The sequence below is a fragment of the Monodon monoceros genome, unplaced genomic scaffold (assembly GCF_005190385.1).
Source record: "Monodon monoceros isolate NGI ecotype Baffin Bay Population unplaced genomic scaffold, NGI_Narwhal_1 Super_Scaffold_18, whole genome shotgun sequence".
Classification (NCBI taxonomy): domain Eukaryota; kingdom Metazoa; phylum Chordata; class Mammalia; order Artiodactyla; family Monodontidae; genus Monodon; species Monodon monoceros.
Window position 1 is genome coordinate 23,795,094 of NW_021703774.1, and position 14,522 is coordinate 23,809,615.

General features: G+C 34.6%; 1 protein-coding gene across 9 annotated transcripts in view; it reads right to left on the reverse strand.

Moving 5' to 3' along the window:
- CDC42BPA (CDC42 binding protein kinase alpha) overlaps positions 1-14,522 on the reverse strand; it is a 326,424-nt gene that overhangs the window by 193,747 nt on the left and 118,155 nt on the right. For all 9 annotated transcript variants that reach the window (XM_029230868.1, XM_029230867.1, XM_029230860.1 and 6 more), the window contains one exon: positions 3,424-3,572. In XM_029230868.1, the coding sequence (XP_029086701.1) occupies positions 3,424-3,572 (149 nt within the window). The remainder of the gene's footprint in view (positions 1-3,423; positions 3,573-14,522) is intronic.

A 14,522-nucleotide genomic window follows, 5' to 3' on the forward strand; every position in this document is an offset into this window, starting at 1 on the left:
GGGCATCTAGGCTGCTTCCAGCTTTTTGCTATTACAAATAAAGCTGCTATGAACATTCATGTACAGGTTTTTCTGTGAATATAAGTTTTAATTTTTCTGGGATAAATACCTTAAAATGTAATTGCTGGGTCACACAGTAAGTACATGTTTAATTTTTTTTTTAACTTTCAAACTGTTTTCCAGAGTAGCTGTACACATTCTTATCAGCAACGTGTGAGAGATCTACTTTCTCTGCATATCAGCATTCAGTATTACCACTACTTTTTATTTTAGTTATTCTAATACCTTCTCATTGATATCTCGTTGTAGTTTTAATCTGCATTTTTCTAATGGCTAATGACGTTGAACATCTTTTCATGTGCTTAGTTGACATCTCTATCTCCCCTTGGGTGAAATGTCTGTTCATGTCTTTTGCCCATTTTATAATTGGACTGTTCAAGATTTTTAAATTTTGTTTTGAGAGGTTTTTTTTACAAAAATTCTACATATAAGGCCTTCGTCAGATGTGTGGTTTGCAAATATCTTCTCCCCTTCTATTGCTTGCCTTTTTATCTTCTTACCAGAATCTTATGTAGAACACGTTTTTAATTTTGATGAAGTCCTCTTCACTAGTTTTTTTTTTAGGGACCATGTTTTTGGTGTCGTATCTAAAAACTCCTTACCAAACCCGAAGTCCAGAAGATGTTCTCCATTGTTTTCTTCTAAAACTTTTATACTTTTACACTGTACATTTAAACCAATGATCCATTTTGAATTTTTTTTTGTATTTGTGTGAGGTTTAGAGAAGTTTGGTTTTTTTTGCCTATTACTCTAGCCCGTTTGTTGAAGACTATGTTTCCTTCACTGAACTGCTTTTGCAACTCTGTCAGAATCAGTTGGGAGCTATTTGTGTTAGCCCCTGTCTGGGTCCTCTGTTTTGTCTAGTGGTCTATGCGCTTATTCCTCCACCATTACCAGCGTCTTGCTCAAGCTTAAGATAGCGATATAGGAAGTCCTAATATCAGGTGGAGTGACTCTTCCTAATTTATTCTCCTTTTTCAAAATCATTTTAGCTACTTTAGTTGTTGCCTTTCCATATACACTTTAAAATAAGCTTGCTTTTATCTTTAAAAAAATCTTCACTACGCTAAACAAAATTTTTGTTTATATCTTGTGTTTTGTGTCCCCCAACAGACTGGAAGCATCTTCAGTGTCAGGACTGTATGCTACACTTACTTAAAATTTCACATAGTTTAGCACAATGCTGTTTATAAAAGAGGACTCAATAAATATTTCCTCAGTAAAGCATTTGCTGAAAATATTCTATCCAGAAAATGGGAATCACATTTTAAGAAGCACATCGATGCATCAGAACATGTCCACTGACAGGCAAAGGGAAAGACAAGAAGGGAGGGAGAAGAGGTGTGGGAGTGGTCACAGGCTAAGAGTGTGTGTGTGTGTATGTGTGTGTGTGTACACGTGTGTGAGACAGTGGGAGAGAAAATGTGTTTGTCAATTTTGACAAGAGACACTATAAATGTTTAGATGTTTAACCTAAAGAAGAGATGACTTCAGAAGGCATGATGACTATAAGATAAACTGTATTATTATATGTGGCTCTGAAGGCAAAACTAGGACCAATGATTAAGAGAAAAAGAAATTCAGCTTAACACAAAGTAAAATTCTATAACATTGGAGCTGTCCAACAATGGAATAAATAGGATTCATTTAACATTAAGTATCTTGTAAAATTAGAGGTACTCAAGCAGCACTCAGGGCTGAAATGGATTACAATCCACATTTCAATATCGGAAAGATAGTTGTTACCAAGAATGCTGTCCTGAGAAGAATTATAAGACTGCATATATAGTCAGTGGGAAGGAGTCCTGTGATCAGTTAAGAATATTTGTCACAGCCTGGCAGAAGGGAGGGTAACAGAAATACCTCATATTTACTATCTCTAATCTAGATGAATTATTTTCAGAAATAATAAGTCCTTGTTGCGAATTTAGGTGTGAACTGAGTAAGGTTTCTCTAAACTCCACGAGTCTAAGACTAGCATTCTTTAAATGTTCAATGAAGTGATTTTTTAAAGTATTTTTAAATGACAGTCCTCAGCTAGGATCTTGGCTTACTGCTTAAGCAACAAAACAGCACTTTAGTTTCTCATCCAAATAATTCACTCTTGAGACAACAATACCATCTTAAAAACTGCATTGTGCTTTACAGTTTTCAAAGTATGTTCATGTTTTTGCTTTCAAGAAAATTTGTGACTATCAGATATCGACAGAGAAAAGCATGTGAATGGGAAAAGTCAAACTGAGATCTGAAAAATACAAAATTTTTTAACCAAATTATTCTTCTTTTAATCATGTCCTAAAACTTCACTACTAATTAAATCAATCAGCATAAGATACCCAAATCTTTAAAAAAACAAACTCTGAAACAGAAAATTTTTCTTCTTCCTACATTCTTGCTCTTCACAGAGATTACTCTCATTACCCACAACTCAAAAAGAAAGAGCCAGGCTTCCCTGGTGGCGCAGTGGTTGAGAGTTCGCCTGCCGATGCAGGGGACACGGGTTCGTGCCGCGGTCTGGGAAGATCCCACATGCCGCGGAGCAGCTGGGCCCGTGAGCCATGGCCGCTGAGCCTGCGCGTCTGGAGCCTGTGCTCCGCGACGGGAGAGGCCACAATAGTGAGAGGCCCGCATACCGAAAAAAAAAAAAAAACAAAACAAGAAAGAGCCATTGCTGTCTTTGAGCGTAAGTTATCACGAGTGAGGTCACTAGACCAGCAGGGGCAGAAGCAGCAGCATCACCTGTGAAGGTGTTAGAGATGCCAAGTCCCCAGACCCATCCAACCTACTCAATCAGAAACTCTGGAGTTTTAACAGCCCTCCATATGATTCTGATGCATGCTGAAGTTTTCAAACTATGGTCTTAGAAAATGGTTGTTTCTTTCCAACATGCCAGGATCCCTTCCCTTTCCCTGCTTCTCCTTAGCGTCTCTTTACTCTTTCTCACATTTTGCACAACCCAAAGATTTTCTCACTTGAGTGATCAATTCACCAATAACTTTGTGAGGATTTCCTACTTTCTTTCTTTTTAAAATGTGAGACTGCCTTTTAAACCATCCAATAAGTTTTAACATTTTTTACTACACATAAATTATTATGAGATGTTTACAGAGATTTTTAATATGTGTCAACAGGCATAAGAACAATCCTACACAAAAATCATTTTGTAAATGGACTGCTTTTTCATTCCATCTTAAACGGTATACAAAATAACACATTTGTAGGACATTTTTAAAATAAATCATTATACCTGTCAAACAGTTTACAAAGAAGAAAGTTTTCCATGGCCATCAAAATCACCACTTTCTTACAGAAACATCTCTTTTGACATTTATACAATCCGCTCCTTCACTGCATCTTACTCACCTGTGTACATAATGCAGTTGATGAACTGAATCAATTGCTATCACCATCTCAGCCAAGTAAAATCGAGCCATATCTTCAGGCAATCTATCTTCAAATTTGCTTAGTAGAGTAAGCAAATCCCCACCAACATAATAATCCATAACCAGGTACTGAGAATGAAAAATAAAAGGTACTCAATAAATAAGGGGGAAAAAAACAATGTATCTAATGTAAACCAAGGTCAAATAGCACTGGATCAAATACTTTTGTTGTTAATTAACAAGGAGCTGGGTAAGATGATCAGCAGCAGTCACTTATAAGTCTTGAAAATTTCATAAAGCAGTTAATAAATCTTCTAAAAACTGGGGCAGGAAACAATATAGGATTATCACTGCTTTGTTGTTGTTTTTTGCAAAGTAAAAATATGGAAAAGTAACATCATCATCAACTACAACAATAAACCACAGTTTTACCAACATTTCATAGAAGAATAAACATTTAAATTCTCCAAATAAATTTTTAAAACTCAGAATAAGACAGTCATTTACGTTGAATAAATTCATCTTCATCTCACTACATTTTCCTTATTTCATCTTGAACCAATAACAACTTTATTATGACCAGCACTTGGATCAGCATTTGGAAGCCACTGGTATATAAAATATATAGCAATTCTCACCATATGCTTCTCTTCCCATTTCTGATACTGTGCAAGTATCAGAATGGATTTTTCTTAAGTATACATAAACAGAAGCCAACTAATTTTAGATAGGAACTCTTATGGGTATGTGTGTGTGATACTGTGATTTATAATAAGAAATATATATTTTTTGGAATAGAGCAGAGAGTTCCTTAAAACCATTGGAATTTCCTAAGTGACAAGATAAAGGTGTCTTTTGTTATTTATAACAAGTCCCTTTCAACCACACCTAAGTTTATGTTAATGAGGTGACTTTTGGAAAACCCCTAGGAAACCTAAGGATGGGAGCTGGTTGCCAGGGAACCAACCAAGATTAGGGTACTGGAACTTTCAGTCTCACACCCTCACCTCCCAACCCCGGACCTCCAGGGAAAGGGACTGGAAGTTGAATCAATCATCAACGGCCATATGATCCAACAATCCCATTCCTGGGCTTATATCTGGAGAAAACTCTAATTCAAAAAGAAACAGGTACCCCAATGTTCACAGCAGCACTATTTACAATAGCCATGACATGGAAGCAACCTAAATGTCCAAGGACAGATGAATAGATAAAGAAGATGTGGTATATATATACAATGGAATACCACTAAGCCATAAAAAAGAATAAAATAATGCCATTTGCAGCAACATGGATGGACCTAGAGATTATCATACTAAGTGAAATTAAGTCAGAAAGAGAAGGACAAATACCACAAGATATCACTTATATGTAGAATCTAAAATGTAACACAAATGAACTTATGTTCAAAACAGAAACAGACTCACAGACATAGACATAAACAAACTTATAGTTACCAAAGGGGAAAGGGGGTGGGAGAAGGATAACTTATGAGTTTGGGATTAGCAGATACAAGCTACTATACATAAAATAGATAAACAACAAGGTCCTGCTGTACAGCACAGAGAACTACACTCAATATTCTATAATAAATCATAATAGAAAAGAATATGTATGTATATATATATAAGAATATATATGTATATATTGTATATATACATATATATGTATATATATACACATATATATGTATATGCATATATACATATATATACATATATATACATATATATATGTATATATAAGAATAACTGAATCACTTTGCTGTACACCAGAAACTAACACATTGTAAATCAACTATACTTCAATTTAAAAAAAAAATCAATGGTCAATTATTTAATCAATCATGCTTAAGTAATGAAGCCTTCATAAAAAACCAGCATGGGGTTTAGACAGTGCCCAGGTTGGCAAACAAGTGGAGGTGCTGGGAGAGTGGTACATTCTTGGAGAGGTCATGAAGCTCCATGCCCCTTTCCTTATACCTGCCCTACACATCTCTTTCATTGGGCTGTTCCTGAGTTCTGTGAGCTGCTCTAGCAAAGCAACTGAATCAGAGGAAGGGGTGGTGGAAATCTCTGATCTATAGCCTGTAGGTCAGAAGCACAAGTAACAACATGGACTTCGGGCTGGGGAGTATGGGGAGCCATCTTGCAGGACTGAACACTCAACCTGTGAGATCTGATGCTATCTCCAGTTAGACAGCATCAGAATTGAGTTAAATTATAGGACACCCAGCTAGTGTGGGAGAACTGCTTGATGTGTGGAAAGCCCACACATCTAATGTCAGAAGTGAAGTACTGTGCAGAGAGTACTGTGTGTAATGTAAATAAAAACAACAGAGTGTTCCTTTACAGCGTGTGTATACCAAAAAAGAAAAAACAAGGAGTATACACCAAAATGTTGACAGCGATTATCTCTGGGTTGTTAGATTACAGACTATGTCACAGCTTTTTGTTATTTTCTGGATTGCTTTATAAACATGTATTACATATACATGTGTATATTATGTTATGTCATGTTATGTCATGTCATACAGTGAGTGAAAACTAGACATAGTGGAAAGATGGACTTTGTAGTCAGAGAGACCTGTATTCAAATTCTGACTATGGGTTATAAGTGGCTTTTGAAAGATTAATTTCTTTGGCACTTTACTTTCTCATCTATATAACTACAATAATGATACCTTCTTCAGAGTATAGCACTTAGCATGATGGTTAGTAAATTGAATATATTTAGAATGTCAGTTATAATGTCTTAAAGTTCAGGTGATTTTATTATAGAATGGAGTTATTATTTCAAGGATATTACCAAGTAATATCTTACTGACATTAAGAGTTAAAGAGTCTTGAGAAAATTCACATTCTTTTTCTGTTTGTTTGTTTGTTTGTTTTTGCGGTATGCGGGCCTCTCACTGTTGTGGCCTCTTCCGTTGCGGAGCACAGCCTCCGGACATGCAGGCTCAGTGGCCATGGCTCACGGGCCCAGCCGCTCCGCGGCCTGTGGGATCCTCCCAGACCGGGGCACAAACCCGTGTCCCCTGCATCGGCAGGCGGACTCTCAACCACTGTGCCACCAGGGAGGCCCCACATTCTTATTACTATACATTAGAACTACAAGCATGGGCAATTTTGTTAAATAAAAGAAACTTATTTCATGTTTTAAATCTTTGAAAGTTAGGGCAACAATGTATTTCAAATCCTGGTCTATGGTTTACTTGCTATATTTACTAGGCCTAATGTTTAACAGTCTCTGTCAAGAAGGTTAGAACAAAATAATTTAATGTAATAAAATTTTGTTAACATAAACATGTTGCTAGAATTGGCAATGGATGTAGAGCAGAAATCCACAGCTCTTACTTTAAAAAGAAGTACTTTGAGTATAGTAGCAAACACAGAAAGTTTTCAAACAAAAAACAAGTCTGTATTAAAATTGGAGTCTAATATTTATACATAGAAAGTCATATAACATAACTCATTTCTTCAATAAACATTTACTAGGTGCCAATCAGGATTTTTTTTGGTACCAAACAGAGGATAAAGAGATCAAAGGCTTCTACATCAAAGGCTTTCCTCTCTTGAAAGTGTACTTTTGCCACCCACGGTCACCATTTAAAATTTAGGCTCCCTGAGTCATCATCTATCTTCTACTTTCATCCACATACTGCTATGTGCTTCCCTTAATAAACCCATGGATCCCTTCACTTCCAAGCTTTCAGTGTGCCTTACTGAACCTCTTCTACAGTAAACAACGTCCTTGAGATAGAATAAAAAATGATGAATACATAAATATTCCTAGTTTTCCTTTCCTGCTAGCTGCTAAACAATGCTCTGGCTTTGCCTACTCACATTCTTTCCCCACCTTGTCCTCAGAGGTAAAGTAGCTGTAGTTAAGACAGAATTCAGCAACTGGGAGAAGCAAGAAGCAGAAAACACAAAAGTTTCTCAAGAGAAAAGCAATGAGTTGAAGATGAACTACACTTGCAATAGGGTTCTAGTGTTAGGGAGACAAAAATGCATCCAGAAAGGCAAACAAGTAATAACCTCACATACGAAAAAAGCCCCTTTTCCTCTATAACATATCCCAATGAATGTCTCTAAGTCATTCTTTTATGTTTTTTCCTTTGTTCACTACAACATTCAACTAAATCATCAAGGTCTTGTTGAGTCTACTCCCTGCTAAATCTCTGTGAAGTCCATCTACTTCCATCCCTACCCACTACCAACAATCCTAACCCAGGCTCCTGGCCTCTCGACTATATTACTACTACAAGTTTAAGACCAAAGTGAATAGCTTTCTATAATATATTTTATTCTGTAGATAATTTTCTTGGGAATGGAAAATAGAATACAGAATAAGAAAGGGACAAATAAATTCATTTACTAAGTCCACAGATACTTAAGAACCTACTATGTGCTAACAATACACTTATGCAATGGAGATACTACAATAAATTAGACATAATTCTTGCCTTCACGGTATTTACAATCTAATGAAGAAGAAAACACAAATTAATGGGCAATTTCAGTGTAATATAAATCTTTGACAGGGATAAGAAGAGGGTATTGCTGCAGGCTCTTAAAGGAAAAGAACCCAACCTTTTAATCAGGTTCATTCATTCATTTGTCTGAAATTTATTTTTGTACAAGGTATGAAGACTATTTTCTTATAAACAGAGAGTCAATTATCTAAAACAAGTAGTTAAATATTCCATTCTTTCCCCCAGTTTAACTGAAATGCCCCCTCATTGTATTTTAAGACACTAATACACTTGGATCTGCTCCTGGGCACTCTATTCTGCTACAGCTGTCTATTTCTATACCAATATCATATTGTTCTCATTGACTAATTAGTAAAATTTAATATCCAGTAGGACAAGTTCTTACTTATAGACTACCTTTAAAATATTACTCAATATGGCAAAAGTGTCTTTAAACAAGTTTAAGAAAACCATAGACTGAGAGGCAATATTCATAAGACATGTCAAGGAGATAATAATCCTAACATAAAGCGGTCCTACCAGTTGTTAAGAAGAGGGCAAGCAATCCAACAAAACTAGGTTGAGGCTATTAACAGGCTATTTCCTCAAATAAAAGGAAACACAATTAGCCAATTAATATTGGGCTGGCCAACAAATTCGTTCGGTTAGTGAATACGCTGTTCAATAAAGTTCTTCGTGAAAGTGAAAAATGTCTTTTATTTTTACATAAAACTGAACGAACTTGTAGGCCAACCCAATACATAGTCAAAACCAAAGCAACAAAGAGATATCTTTCACCAATTAGATTAGCAAAATGATCATTACTGTTTCGGAGAAAGTGACTTAAAACAACACTGCTTTTTTGGAAGACGATCAACTACAACTATTTGGGAAAGTAATTTCACAGTATCTACTGAATTTTAAAAGGTGCATACCCCTTGATCCAGCATTTCCACTCTTAGGGATATAGTCAATTAAAATAAAAGCTCCAATGTGTAAGGCATATGGGCAAGTATGTTTACTGGACAGCACTGTTGATAACTGGAACAAATAAGAAAGTATGAATAGAGATCAACAAGAAAACTGTTAAATGGATCCATTCAACATATCCATTCTATGAAATATGATACTGTTGCCCAAAAGAAAAATTAAATACATATGCCCATGAGATACTTTAAGCAACAACAGCAAGTTGCAGAGTAATATATACTTTGTAATTCCATTTTTATAAAAAGGAAGAAAATATACATATACACACAAACATTCAATTATACAAAGCGTAAAAAATGAAAGGATACAGCAAAGTTAACATTAGTTACCTCAAGAGGGTGAAATGAAAGATGAAGGTAAGGACTATTAACTTTTTAATGTATATAGATCTCTGTATTGTATAGAGGAAAAGACCTAGTCAAATCGAAGTTGACCAATGGAGTAAAGTTCTGCAAAAGGCCAAAGGTGATGGAGTCAAAGGGAAAGGTTGATAGGAATAATCCTAAATATAAAGATATAACTCATCCACATTGAGAAAAAAGATAAGAACAGGCCCAAATATGGATAAATTTGTATACGGGGGAAGGATGAAAGGAAATGCTGAGGTCAGAGCACAGAAAGTTAAGAAAGTTCATACTTGAGTAACCAATAGCTTTCATTTTTTCCAGGAAGTAGGGGGTTATAGAATGAGGGTGCAGGAATATTTGTATAATGTCCCTATACTGGAGATAGGGATCATAACTGTTATTCCTGCTTTATGGCTATGTAATAAGACACAATAAAGATAAATGATTTGCCCAAACATTACATTAAAGAGTAGGAAAGCCAGAACTCAGAGTTCTTGATCTTTGATCAGTTTCATTCTTACTCCAATTAAAGAAAGTCAGTGTTCAGTAAAAAAGCTGACAATACCCATGACATAAAAGAGTATGTGCTAAACATCAGAATAACAAATACGAAATTAAGGATACAGGCTGAGTCCTCAGAAATCTTGTATCCCTCCAAAATAAACAGATCTCTAGGTGTAGATATACACATCAGAAAATTTCCAACTCTGAATTTCTAAAAAATCTCTAATTCAGAGTTTGTGCTTTTTAAGGAACTACATTCCAAGGAAAGAATGCTAAAGCATGTGAAAACATACAATAAATAGATTGTGTCCAGAGAAAATACATTTCACAGAACAGATATGCTTTTAGAAGTCTTCTTACGGAGAATACCAAACTCCTCTGGTCATCTTGCTGTCACAAGAAGAGAATAATAGTCAATCCTTAGAGCCCCACCTTTTATTTATCCCTCCTAGCCCTTTTTTTTTTCACTCTTACAAAGATACCTTTCCAATAATTTCTATCTCCAACACAAACTGGATTCCTGTAAAGAATTTAAAGTTCATATGACTAATCACAGTTTAATATTTAAATATCTTTCATCCTCTAATCAGTTTACAAATGCTAATTCAAAAAGCAAAATTTTTGCTTTAAATATTTTCCTATCTGTTCTTTTTTCTTCCTCAAACATAAAATAATAGGAAACAGTGAATAAGAAAATGTGAGGAAAAAAGAAATTTTCATTGATTTGTAATATTCTAAATGATATCTAAGTGATAAGAAGTTTATGTGCCCATATAGATACAACTAAGTAGGTTTGTATTTAATGAGTTTTTCTTAAGGAAAAAATGTTCTAATCACACCTTAATATCATTCATTAAATTATGCAGGTTCTTCCTAAACAAATAAAATGCACATATGCTATGACCATATATTTTTTTCATAAACTGGCTATAGTGATATTTGAGCATATTACAAATGAAAGTCAAATTATTTACCACAGCTTCCTTGAATTGTATAGCTCTGTAAATCATGTTACTTATTTGACTGCTTTAGGGCTACTAGGGTTAAAAGTTATTTTGGAAAATAACTATGTATAATAAAATTTCTTTTGGGGTATCTAAAACAAGGCTTGTCAACATTTTTAAATGATTTTATTTTCTTATATTTCATGAATATTCAAAAGAAAATCTTTGATGATAACAAGACAATTTAGGACTCCTGACTCTTGAGACTAATAGACCATGAAGGTTTCCCTAAACTAAAGAAAAACTGCAGTTTACAGGAGAGCTGACTACTAGAGTATTTCAGTCCTCCTCCGGTTATTGTGGAATTTTAATTCTAATATAATTAATGGCTGATATATACACACAATTTCTTAGAAGTGTCTTTGAAAAAGAAATATTAATCCTAATCTCAAATGCAAAGAGCACAGATAAGACTAAATAACTCAGAGGAGAGAGAACAATAAGTCAGGCTTTTATTCATTGAAAATTTGGCAAAATTTTGCTATATAAAATTTGGCATTTGGACATTTTATTTCTGTATCTATATATATTTCTATATTTATAGCAAAATGTAGAGTTTTAAGCAATCCATAAATATACAGTGTTACATCTATCTACAGTAGAATTCATTGTCATAGTGGATTTTAGTCCTTATCCAAAAACTTCTGAAAAGTCATCATGATAAACTGTTATAATTTTGCTAAGCAAATACTTGGCATGTGTTCGATTTACTCTTAATTTTGCTGACAAATCTATGCAGATTATATTTGCACTGATACATTCATCCCTAAAATCTCATATAAGTATGGTAAATTCAAGTCAAATATTCCATTCAATTTAACAACTGAGCAACTAATATGTGCAAAGCTCTACATTATGACTTTTAAACAATTCTGACTATAACCCACAAAAATAATATGGTTTATATGATTATTCAGTAACCATTATAAAAGAAATGTCATGAAACAATATTTACTCTTACTATGTGAACTCTGTCATTTCCTAGTCTATTTAATTTTTTAAATGCTGGTGTAACCTACTAAATTGATTTTATGACTCACAATTTGAGGTTTGAAAAACACTTTTATACTCTGGAAGCATGTACGGGATACAAAGACAAGTAATGACCCTGTTTGAACACCTGAACCTGGCCTGAAATCAGATGAACTTCACTGCTATTAAGTTACACTAACCTCTAATTGTATTTTAGCTAAAGGTAGCAGGGTTCATGTCATCTATTTAAAACTTTTTTAAGTTGTACCAAAAAAATCAAAGATATATACATACATAGGTTAATCATATAAGAGCAGTACTAAAAAATGTAAAGCTAAAATGAAATAAGAAAGATCAATTCAAACTGGGAATTCTGGAAATACTGTTAAGATGTAGAATTTGAGTACAATTCTAAAGTATTAGCTAGACTTCAACAGGACTAGTGGCAGGAAGAGGAAGGAGTGGCACTAGTATGAAAGATATCATGGACAATAAAAACTAAGACGGAAAGTAAAAGAGTACAGAGAATGCTCAAGAATGGAGGGTATTCCCTCCACTGAGGCTGAAACAGAGAATTTGGGCAGGCACAATATGTCCAGTCATATCTTTTTATTTACCACTATACTATATTTAACACTATTAATGGTTTTCTCTACCAACTCTCCTTTCAGTTTCCATGGTGCAGTATTTTGATTCTCTTTCTTGCTCTGACCATTTCCATTAGTTTTCTACTTCTTGGGGTGCCCTATCTCTGACTTCTCTAGGCAAACTTGCTTTCTCATTTTACAAGCACTGCTCAGTGATTCTCATTTACTCCTTGTATTCACTGTTATCTACAAAAGGCGTTGGCCAAGTTTTCCTGTAAAGGACCAGAGAGTAAATACTTTAGGCTTGGCAGGCCAAGAGGCAAAATCAAGGATATTATATAGGCACATATATAATGAGAGAAAACAAATTTCCACACATTTCATTAGCAAAATGCAAAATATAATAATGATAATTGAATACAATTTTTTTAATATGGACTACTAATGAGAAAATGTAATTCTTTTGTGGGGAGAGGGGAATAGAACAGTTTGCTTAACTGGGGCTCAAAGTGAGTATTCCCTACCATCAAAAACCTACTGCAAATGTAAATCTGCAAATGCTGATCTGTATTGAGAGTCTACATATTTCATCTGTGAAACTCTATTCACAAAGATAGGTACTGCCAAATCCTCGTATCAGTTCATGAGTATATAATTCTGATTGAGCATATTCCTCTACTTGAAATGCATTTATAGAATGTTATTAAAAATTTCTCCTAATTCCTGTGTATAAGTATGTCATTACTGCAGATTAACCACTTCTAACTGAAATTTAGGTGGAAGTTCTCAACTGCCCAGTTAAATGGATGTTGAACTACAAACATTTCCTTTGCACTTGCATCCAGTTCCAAAAATTGCTGCTAGAACTGTAGTTTGAGCTCAAAAGATTTATCAGCTGCAAATCTATGTGGAAATGGAAACCTCACTCCTTTTTACTTTTGACAGCATGGGAAGTAGATACAGCAGCTTGACATTACTTGTGATTCAAACAATGTCAATTGTCAAAATGACTTCACCACAGCATAGTTTTGCATGTAAGTGTTGTTTCGCCTTGTAATTTTATTTTAAATTTCTTTTTAAAACATATCAAGTCTACAGGAAAAGCTAATTTCCAAGCCTTTTCAATACTTCATAATAATGGTTGAGGGTGGGGTTTTTTGTTCAGTTATATTTCAATTGGTCCTTTGTTCAAAATATCGCAATATAATGTTACCACTGCAAAACCAGTGAATGGCTGTATGGTACAGCAAGAATGTTTAGCTTTGATTTCTGATAAAAATCCATGGAAATGATAATAGTTGTTTCCAAAAAACTGAATGAAGCGCAACGTTGATACTACTGGTTCAACACATGACAGATTCAAATATTTGCTGCAAACTACCTGCTGATTAATAAGACAATGAACATCCACATGCTTTAAGCAACTAATATTTTCACATGATTTGTAAATCTGTCCAAACAAGCCTTTTCCTGCTCATACATATTTTTACCACTCTCAACTGTAATATGTTTTAGCAGATTCCAATTCAGGTTGTACCAAATCAGTGTTTTCTCAACTTCTTTGAAGATAATATGACTGTAATGATTCCACACAAGATATTCATAGAGGCTAATTCCTCAGCTATTTCAAACTCAAACATTGACCCCTCAAGTAACAAGGACTGAGCAGAACCAGCACCATCTTTCAACTCAAGAGTCAAAGAAACCCTCTCAATGTGACAGGAAATGATTACTTCCCTGGTTTTAAAATCCACCACTGATGCTGCTCCCATTGTCCTTGATTCTTGAAGCAACTGTTCTCACCAAAACGCTAATAGTCTTAGACAAGTTTATTTTCTGTGGACACATTTCTTTGGCTGCTGCAATCAAACATGATTTAATTAACTCAAGACTGGTAAATGGCTTTCCTTGTTTGGCTAGTAAATGAGCCACTCAGGAACTTACTACAGTTGCAGCCTCATTTTCATTTTTTATTTTGTGAAAAAATTCTGCTGTGATAAGATATTGTTTTAAATTTTCTAACTTTTCTGACTGCTGCTTTCCTGTGAGTTAGGAATGCTGTGATGAGAGCTCAGTTTAGCAATGTAGACATTTATTGTATTCTATTAGTGCAAGTGAAGTGCAGTTGTGCAATAAACACTATGCCGTAATTTAATTCATTAACAAAATAATCCACACTCTACTGTGCCTTAAAAGCA